This window comes from Galleria mellonella, unplaced genomic scaffold (genome assembly GCF_026898425.1).
Source record: "Galleria mellonella isolate WM207_F2 unplaced genomic scaffold, CSIRO_AGI_GalMel_v1 utg332, whole genome shotgun sequence".
In the NCBI taxonomy this organism is placed as follows: Eukaryota; Metazoa; Arthropoda; class Insecta; order Lepidoptera; family Pyralidae; genus Galleria; species Galleria mellonella.
This window is the reverse complement of record NW_026442080.1, coordinates 1,270,669-1,281,657: the sequence shown is the minus strand read 5'-3', so window position 1 is coordinate 1,281,657 and position 10,989 is coordinate 1,270,669. Positions and strand designations below refer to the sequence as shown.

Genomic DNA, 10,989 nt, shown 5'->3' with positions numbered 1-10,989 from the left:
AAACCGAAACACAGCCATACAAACACAACTGCTTCACGGTTGAAACACGAATTGGACAAAGGTATCCAAGCAAACGACTCTTGTACAAAGTCTCCCTGTGGTGAATATATAATATTATGAACACAATGTGTTATTACTTCTTGGGATTCTCAGGATATTGCAAGATGACTAGGTGAACAAAACACAATACATAAGTTCATAGCTGTTATTACGTTAATCCTCAATATATGAGGAGAGATATGGATCTTTTCTCATGTATGGAAGATTATGTACGAGGGTAGATAAATAAACTATACTCCAAATCACTATTTTTGCTTCTACCGCCTTCCTATTAGGGCTGAAGCCTTTCAAAGGATATTTTATCTAGACGTAAATCGAGGCTTTATTGTTATGCTCTTTTATTAATTATTATTTTAACGGCTAACTGTCTACTGCTGAACATAAGCGTCTCCCAAAAAAGGGGTTTTGTCGGTAGTTGCTACATTTGGCAGACGGGTTGCCAACCGCAGTTAGGCTTTAGAGATGTTTTAAGAGAAACGTTGCTGCGCTTCCTTCGACCATTAATTTTTTTTTTTATACAACTTAGAATGGCAAACAAGCTGACAGCCCACCTGATGGAAAGTGGTAACCGTCGCCTATAGACATGAGATATGTTTTTCATACGTCCAAATTCCATGCGAATAATGTTACGGGAAATAATAATATATTATTAGTCTGAATAAATCTATGTGGCCTTATAAAGACTGTGTCCTTTTACCGCAAAACAGCTTTATTTATACAATTTTATATTAAAGGCTGCAATGTCAACTGCAGTGAAGTCGCCTTTAAACTCGCTTACAAACTAACATAGATTATATACTTTTAGATGGAGACTCAAAAATATTTACTAATATAATATTTTTATGATCATAATGTAACTGAATAAAGCGTGCCATTTTTCGGCGTTGCAAGTAGTAGCTATAATTTTGGGTATCCCTTTTCATATATAGAGTAAAGTAGAAATCGTATTGCAGTACTAAAATAAACATATTATATATTCAGGTTATAAAATATATTAAAACAGAAATTACAAAAATAAAAAACCCAAAAAAAAAAACAAAATTTTTGCCTTCAGTACAGACTCATCAGCTGAACACGCCGTTCTAATAGTTTAATAGTACTTGGCATCCGTAGTTAGGCTTTGGTAATATTTAAAATGGACGCTACTGCCCATCCCTCGACCATTAAGTTGTCTTAGTTGCCTTTTACAATATGCACGGGAAAGGAAGGGATAGCCTATTCTATGTTGGGAACGGCAAGCTCTATCTAGATACTATTGATCTAATGTAGTTATTAATCGTTTTCCTTACCGCATATTTAAAGATAATCATTTCCTTCCTTCACAATCAGTTTCAACATTGAAATCTAACTTCTAGCCGTGCTGTGTGTATAATATAAGTATTTACGAATTTTTAACAAGGAAAAACAATAATTTATACAATGCATTTGGTTTACCATGTGGAATACATTTATTACCCTGTAAGTCCTTTATGGTTTTTATTTCTCGTTGAATATAACATTGTACTTGCTTAACTTGACCCATGTCTATTATTATTTTGAAATGAAATTAAAGATTAATAGACTGACTCTTTATTGTTTCCTCCAAAAGATTACAATAGTGAACTTATTATAGATACAAATAATTATAAGAAATAATCATACTCGTAGTAAAAAAACAATAATAGTATATTTATCAAGATTTTTATTAAAATCACATAATCTTTTTGACAGTTGATTACAGCTGTGTCTGTAAAACTCTACAAGTTTGCAACATAATAATGTAAACTATTTTATTTATTCAGATAATTTATAAATCAAGCTTTATTTAGAACGCTTTAAATGTACAATATTTTTTTTACGAATAAGTCTATAAGTGTAAGTAAAATTGGATTATAAAATACGCCCAAGTCAATCTGGTTTTTGTTACCGTTAAAATATAATATTTGTTTTTGACGGATATATTTTAATTTTACAATACATACAAGCTATTATCCGTGATTTCACACGTGGCTAGGATATATTTACTGATCGAGATAAAAGACGACCTATAACATTCTTCATCCCATATAGTACCTGTATACAAAATTCCATAATAATTGATTAAGCCGTTAAGGCACTAATAGTTAACAAACAAACTCGCTTTCACATTTATAATATTAGCAAGGATAGAACCCTCCCTACCCCTAAAAAACACTCCTCTGGTTATTCTTTAATTTTAATTTTCTTCTAGGTCTGTGTAATATGAGCCTTTACTGAATTGATAAATTGAATTAATAGCTTACATATTGCTGATCTAAACTGATGGAAACAAATTGTCCATTAATTGATACAAAAAAGAACATGAAGGAATACATAACTAACCTATAAGAGTTCATTAAAATCTCAGACGCAATTTATTTGAATCATTCGTCGACTGTTGTTGGACATATCAATCACAAATTGCAAATACATAAATAATGACCCTATAAATAGAAGAAAAAAATTATATACTTAACTGTCATGTTGTTGAAGACAAGCATGTTTCCGCAAGTCATTATAAATAAATGTACTAACGATGTATGAGTACATACACGCCATTAAAATAAGTGGCATAATTTAAAATTCTCAGTTCTACTTGTAGACTCAAATGAGTTAAACATGTTGAAAGTGTATTACTATATTCTTCCGATAGTTTGTTTAGTTGCGAAAAATGATGCAGCTAAGATATTGGGCTATTTTCCAACTCCTTCCATCAGTCATCAGGTAGTATTTCAACCGCTGATGTCGGAACTGGCTAAACGAGGTCATGATGTTACTGTAATTACGACCGATCCAATCTCTCCTAAGAGGAAAGCTCACGCCAACTTGACAGAAGTTGATATGCACGATTTATCATACACTATATGGAGAGAAGCTGTATACAACGCTGAAACAACATCAGGGAAGAAAAGTGATATTGTTACTCAATTAAGAGTTTTATATAATTTAATCACAGACATATCTGAGAAACAAATGCAGTCAGATAAGGTTCGAAACATAATTCAAGACAGGAAAGACAAATTCGATTTGATATTTATCGAATCATTATGGAGACCTGGATTGGGATTGTCCTACATTTATAATGCTCCAGTGATACTTATAAGTTCCTTCTTGCCAATGTATAATAATATGGAAGCAATAGGAAGTCCAGTACATCCTATACTTTATCCAACGCTTCTCCGACAAAAACTCAACAATCTTACAATTTGGGACAAAATTATAGAGCTGTACAATCATTACTCTTTTATAAATATGTTTGACGCCGCTGAAGTGAGACAGAATGAAATGATGAAGAGAGTATTTGGCCCTAATATTCCACCTCTTAGTGAATTGTATAATAATATAGACATGTTATTTCTAAATTCCCATCCAATTTGGGATTCAAACCGTCCTGTTCCACCTAGCGTTGTCTATTTAGGAGGATTGCATCGTAAACCAATGAAAGAACTGCCAGAGGTAAGTCAATTAATTCTTTTGAATATACTTCCAAAAGAGAATATTGTCAATGCAACGATCTTTTTCATGTTCAAAGTTACTTTGCAACTTAATTTATCACACTTCACTATAAAAGAATTTTATTTAACTCAACTAAGTCTCATTGGAGTAAGTACGCAAAAGTAATTGTTCTACGTCTAAAGTCTCACATAATAACTTTTCTCTGGTGAGAAAATAATAAAATACTATATATTCCAGTGGAATTTCATAATAAATAATAAATATATTCTCAAATTAAAAGTAACTTGTGCAGTATTAATAATACAAAATGTCAAAAATATATACTTTTTCCATAAATTTTTCGGAGATTCTTCTATTTAAAATTGCATCAATAATTTTTTAAAGACTTTTTTTTCAATAGGATTAGTTGAAATTTAAATTGAGATTATAAATTATATTAGTTATGTTTTCATATACTAAATATTTTTTTACACTTTAAATATTTTTTTGTTGTTATAACATTAAGATGTTAAATAACTATAAAGTGTTATGAAATAATTACCTGTCGACCTTGAGTGACCACTTTTTGAGCTGTTCCTCAACATAACACATTGAGCACAAGTTCAAAACTTAGAACATTGACTAATTTATTCTAATATGTTTGTTAGTATTATGTTTTATATAAAAACTAATGGAAGTTTTTTTTTTTTTTTGCAGGAACTTAAATCTTACTTGGACGCTTCCAAGCATGGTGTGATATATATGAGTTATGGTACAAATGTAAATCCATCACATCTACCACCGGAGAAAATACAGATGCTTGTGAATGTATTCTCTCGTCTTCCATATGACGTAATATGGAAGTGGGATAAGGATGAATTACCAGGACGTTCAAAGAATATCAAAATATCGAAATGGCTTCCACAGTCTGACCTTCTCAGTAAGTTTTCATTTAAATATTAAGTATCTAATAATTTATAGAAATTTAGACTAACAGCATCATTGCTAACAGTATAATATTAGGTCAGTCATATTACACTTACTACACTGATTGTTCTGTCAAATATTGTAGTTAATTCTTGATAAATTCATCACCATGTACCAAATGACCTAATTTTGTGCCTCCCTAATACTCCAACAGCGTAAACTAATAATACATTTAGGGTTTTATTTCCTTAAATAACTTTTACGTATATATTCAAAAGTCTCATAGAGATCTCCATATCCGATGTTAGAACACAGTCAGGGTGCTGATGAGGCTTTCACGGTTCATTGAGGTTATTTACAGAGTATCATAAGATTTTATTATTATTTTTAAATTTTACCAAAATTCTCATCTCCCCTCTTAAGGAGAGGAGATGGCAACTAACTCAAAACTTCGGGTTTTCGCCAGTCCTCTTTAGCCAGAGAAAGAGGGGTGAATCCTTTGTCACATTCTATGACCTCTCTATGCAAACCCTCGTCTATTTTCTCCAGAAAATATGTCCTGAGGCTGTCAATCTCGCGGTTGTGCATGGTCTTAACGCTTAATAAGCCTCGACCACCAGCTTTCCGCGGGATATACAGCCTCATGATTGACGATTTCGGGTGATGCATTCTATGGAGGGTCATAGTTGTGCGGACTTTCCGATCCAGGGCTTCGAGTTCGGTTTGAGACCATCTGAGCACGCCAAAAGTGTAAAGGAGTACGGGTATGACCCAGCCGTTATAAGCTCGGACTTTATTGGCGCCCGACAAGGAACTTAATATATTCGTAACGTATATTCCTTTTTAAAAGGCCGGCAGCACACCTGCAATGCCGTAGGTGTTGTGGGTGACCATGGGCGGCGGTAGTCACTTACCATCAGGTGAGCCGCATGCTCGTTTGCCCCCTGTGTTGTAAAAAAAAAAAAAAACTTTTCAGTACTCTTGTAAGGCGCGCAAAAAATTCCTCGCGAACTGACCGTTTCACATCCGTCTCCCTCACACCGATGTTTTGTGACATGCCCAGATACCGGTATGTTTCAGCCTCGGAGAGGGTTTTAATATTAGAGGGATCTGTGGCGATCTCTTCAGTTTGAGTGACCCGTCCCCTCTGCACATGGAGGACCGCGCATTTGTCTATTCCGAGTGCCATCCTAACAGAGCTGCTATAATCGTTTACGATATTTAGCAGCTCCGTCAGGCGTTCGACACTTGGAGCTAGTAGTTTCAAGTCATCCATGTACAGAAGGTGAGACACTCGTGTACCTCCTCTCCGATACTGAAATCCAGTCCCCGAATTCTCCAGTAAAGTACTGAGAGGATTCAGGGACAGGCAAAACCAAAGTGGACTCAAACAATCACCCTGGAATATTCCCCTCTTGATCTCTATCCGGTCAGCGGTATCCGTCAATCGCTCGCCCTGGATAGTCAGGATCGTCGTCCACCGCCCCATGCATGCCTCCAAGAACACTCGAACTGTACCGTCAATCTTGTACAACTCGAGTATCCTCCGGAGCCATGAATGGGGCACGGAATCGAACGCCTTTTTATAATCTATCCAGGCGGCGGAGAAATTCCGACGGTTCCGCTTGACCACGTGCCCAGCGACAGCATCAATGAGGAGCAGCTCCTTCGATCCGCGGCTACCGCCCCTGCATCCGTTCTGAGCGCTAGATAGGATCTTATTTTCGTACACATGACGAGAGATCTTAGCGCTCAGAACGGATGTTAACGTCTTATATATTGTAGTAAGACAAGTGATGGGGCGATATTTAGATGGATCCGCGGTATCGTCCGTCTTAGGAGCTAAATGAGTGATCCCGGTTGTAAGGAAGTTCGGGAGCGTCCTGTTTTCGAGGGCACTCTGGAATTGCACGGCTAAGGTCGCATGGCTGGCCGAGAACGCCTTTAACCAGTAGTGTTGCAATCCGTCGATCCCCGGACTTTTCCAGTTCGGAGCCCGACGGATCGCGGCAACCACGTCTTCCTCCGTAATGGCAATGGCGTTCATCGGCGTTATTCGAGCACATGCTTCCTCAACATCGTGCATCCATGCGCCCTCCTCATGCTCCACAGGTTCAGACCACAGCTGTCGCCAGAAGGCGACGAAATTGGCTGTTTCTGGTCTTTCTCCTGTGGGCTGCAGTTTTGGGCGCTCCAGGTTCCTATAGAACTTCCGTTGATCACTCATAAAGAGACGATTCTGTTGATACCTCTCGACCCTCTCAGAGTACCGTCGGAGTCGCTTCCCCCATGCAGCGATCTTCTGCTTCAGATCGTCTATACGCTCCGCGAGTTTTTGCCCGAAGTCCGGCTGGAACAGACGTACACCTGTCCCAGCAAAGGCCTCTTTTACGGAGCGCATAATTCTCGGGCGTGTATTGCCCTCCCTGAAGCAGAGCAGTCTGCCAATGAGAACCCTGGCCTGGGTGATCCGTCGCTCAATTCTTCTTTTCCAGGCTGGTTTCGCATTATCCCTTCGGATATTACGTCCAGCCCGGGGCATTTTTGCGCCGGTATATCGGCATACTGCCAACGCAGCGCCGAATAAGATTGAGCTCGTCTCTCCCAGGTCACCGCTGCCCTCAAGGTATTGAGGCAGCAGTGTATTTGTGGTCTCAATGGCATCCCGCGTCGCCACATTTGGATATATCCGGGGAAGCTTCGGTCTCTCTTCGAGGGGAGTTCTTCGGATCTCTAGAATCGCCTCCTCTAGTATGCTCCTCATATGCTCTATGTCCTGGGAAGTTGTTCCGTCCACATCCGCTTCTGAAGGCGTTTCGGCAACCACCTCTACGCTAGGTAACACGTCCGAGATGGGTTGCTCCGTGGTCGCCAAGCCTGCTTCTGGAACAACTTCACTTCGCAATCGTTCGAGTTCGGTCGCGCTAAACATACCAGAGCGCTGTATGTACCGAACTCTATCGGCTAGGTTCTGTTCCGAGACGTTATTATTATTATTATTATATTTTTCTACAATATATTAAGAATAAACAGTATAGTTTTTTAAGGACTTCAAAAAAAAAAGTTTTATATTCGACTGTATATTTATTCTTTATTATCGATTTTTAAAATTTATTTTTTGTTTAAACTTATATCACCACTATTTATAAACTTATATTTATACATAATTAACGGGTTTTTATCATGATTGTTTGTTTTGAGCGTGTCGAAGAAAAACAAATAATTCGTAGTAAGTATAGTTATTTATGTATGTTTTATGTAAAAACAATTGCGGAAATTGAAAAAGGTTTATATTTTTTTATATATAAAGTTATACTAAAATATGTAAAAACCATCCACTACTGAACATAGACCTAACAAACATATTGATTGATAATTTAAGATTGTGTGCCACAAAGGAAAAACGACTTCAATTGTGGCAAAACAAGTAATGTACGTTTAAAAACTAAACTACTAAATGGATTTTGATAAAATGTCTATGGAACTAATTTGTGAGATTAATAAAACTAACAAATAACACTAATAATAATAATAATAATAATAAACTTTCAGGTAGAAAAAGATTTTTTTCAAGTCAATTTACAACTGACGGTATAATGATATAAAAAAATAAAAAAAAATATTTCGGAATTGAGAACCTCCTTCTTTTTGAAACTCGTTGACAAAAAAAAAATTAAATGTATATTTATGAATAAATACAAAGAATGTTGTATTTCTATTCACTGTAACAACAAATAAAACCGCATTCAATTTAATGCAATAGTTTTTCCAGAACAAACATACTGATAGACAGATAGACAAATAGGCAAAATGACTAAAAAAATTATTTTAGCATCTATTCGTCTCTTTATATTATATTTTCTTAAATACCCTCCATAAACAGAGATTTTCTAGTATATCTCTCAATGTAGATAAGTATAAATTTTCATTTAACACATAAATTTGAAAGAAAGAAGAATAAGCTAATCACATAACTCGAAGAATTTACAACCGATGGGGAAGAAAGGTTGAGTAGCAAACCCTATACGGGCAAACGCAGTGTAGAACGACCCTCCCACTTGATAGAATGACGATCTCAAATGCATTGCAAGGAGTTAACAGTTGCAGGTGGCTAAGGACCGCTCCTTATGGCAGTCTACAAGGAAGGCCTATCTTCAACCGTAGACAGATAATGGCTGAGGACAGATGACGATGATGACATAAATTTCATTTAATTTTTCTATTTGAAGGGCACCCGAAAGTGTTATTGTTTATAACACAAGGAGGTTTGCAGTCAACTGATGAAGCTATATCCGCTGGAGTTCCATTAGTTGGTATGCCGATGCTTGGGGACCAGTGGTACAACGTGGAACAGTATGTCAGACATGGGATAGGAGTGAGACTGGACATGGAGGACCTCACTGAGGAGAAATTTCATAACGCCATCGAAACTACAATAAATGACAAAAGGTATATTGCACATTAAAAATATTTGAAAACATATTTAGAATAACATTATTAGATAAATTTGATATTAAAATACCTTGAAGCATATTTATAATAATAATTATATATTTTTTAATGTATGAGGATGAAGCAGGTTAGTTAGCCCATCGTGACGAATTCAACAAGAATTGTTCACAATGGTTTCCAGTGGGAACCACGTGGAGGTCAACCTAATAGCGCGTATTGCTAGCAATGGGACTGTCAAACTCCATTACTAACAATCCCTTTCTCCCCAATAATTATCATTACTAGGTAATTTTACTACCAAAAAAATTAACAACCATTTTAGGAAAATATAATTAAATTATGAAATATGTTTAGATTAATAAAAATAATAAGTGAATTTTAAATAAAAAATATTATAAATGTGACAGTTTGCAACTGTTTTTGAAGTTTATTTTTCAGTCACTGTAAAGCGACTAAATGAATTTAAATATCACATATGGATCACACATACATACATATCTTCACGCCTGCCTCTCATGTTTATCATATCCAGAATATAAATAATTATAGCATATTTCATCATCACCTTATCAGCCTGTAACAGTCCACTGCTGAACATAAGCTTTCCCCTTAGGGAGTTTTGTCAGCAGTTATCACGCTTGGCAGGCGGGTTGACAACCGCAGTCAAACTTTGGAGATATTTAAAGAGGGATGCTACTACCCATCCCTTGACCCCCCTTAATCGGCTCTTACGATATCCACGGGAAAGGAAGGGGTGGCCTATTAGAAATAGTGGCCGGGACCACATGACCTGTTTGTTAATGTTTATTTGAACTAAATCGAGTTATGATTAATCATTTTATTTTTGTTTAAATTTTAAATTATTCAGCTACCGCCAGAACATTGAGAGACTTCGCACGGTGATGTCGGACCAGCCACAGAGCGCGCTCGAGCGCGCCGTGTGGTGGACAGAGTACGTGCTGCGTCACAAGGGAGCGAAGCACCTGCGCTCGCCCGCTGCCAACATATCTTGGGGTGAATTCCTGGAAATTGAACTAGTTACATATTTATTATTAGGATTAACAACTGTGATATTTGTCAGTGTGATTGCTATTTATTACATAGTGTTATTTATACAACATAACTATGGTGCTAATAAGAAAATTAAAAGTAATTAATAAATTAATATACTAAACTAGTTAAGGAAACTTGTTTTATTGTGTACCAAATAATTGTTACCCAGTCATTTTTATGCATCGGAACATATCAGCTAGACTATCTAACTTACAATAAAAATACCAAAATATAACAAACAAAAATGTATATTGTATAGGTTAAAATAACTAAGCTTTAATTTTAGTCCATTTTGTTTCACAATACATTATATAAATGACATTGTCGTAAATAACCAGATCTTCAGGGTTGGCAACGTGCACGTGACACCCCTAGTATCAGTAACAAGCATCCATAGGCTACTCGTACAATGACCGTTTACCACCGGACGTGTTGTGTGCATGTTGACCACCTTTGTGGTATATAAAAAAAGGTAAATTGAAAAATAAAAAAAAATATTTTCAATAAATGTGAGTTAAACATTATCCGGCATTCAAAATAGTAAGTAAGAGACATTCATAAATATACATTTTTATAATCTTTACTGAGTAAACATTAAATAGTAGATTTAATTATAATCATACAATATATAACAGACGTAAGTCTCATTAAAGTATAAGTAATTATATTGAACTATAGGTCAAATAACACAAATAATTGGAGATTCGAATTATAACTATCATATATAAAACTCATTTAACTTTTGCCTTTATGTCCATTATTCATAATTATCTTTCCACAGTCTATAGATTATTTCAATTTAAATTTTTAAGCAGATACCTCTTTTAAAGCTATAAATATCTTTTAAATAATAATTAGTAGTAATTAGCTTTGTGGCAATGTGCTGGTCACGTAGCTCGAAGAACCGACAACCGATGGGGAAGAAATGTTCGTGAGTGTTGAACCCGTATGGGCAAATGCAGTGTAGGACGACCTAGTGGGGACTAGAAGAATCTTCTCATATTTATTTATTTATTTAAGGCAAACATATAGCTAAAACAACAGATTTGACAATTACACAATTAA

At 35.9% G+C, this 10,989-nt stretch overlaps 1 protein-coding gene across 1 annotated transcript; it reads left to right on the top strand.

Annotated features, from left to right (window-relative positions):
* Window positions 1-1,384: 1,384 nt before the first annotated feature.
* On the top strand, window positions 1,385-10,048 carry LOC113510033 (UDP-glucosyltransferase 2-like). The gene is made up of 5 exons (XM_052896761.1): window positions 1,385-1,518; window positions 2,270-3,513; window positions 4,210-4,432; window positions 8,649-8,868; window positions 9,740-10,048. Exons 2-5 carry the CDS (start codon window positions 2,677-2,679, stop codon window positions 10,026-10,028), a joined length of 1,569 nt encoding a protein of 522 aa, XP_052752721.1. The 5' UTR covers window positions 1,385-1,518; window positions 2,270-2,676; the 3' UTR covers window positions 10,029-10,048.
* The last annotated feature ends 941 nt before the right edge of the window (window positions 10,049-10,989 follow it).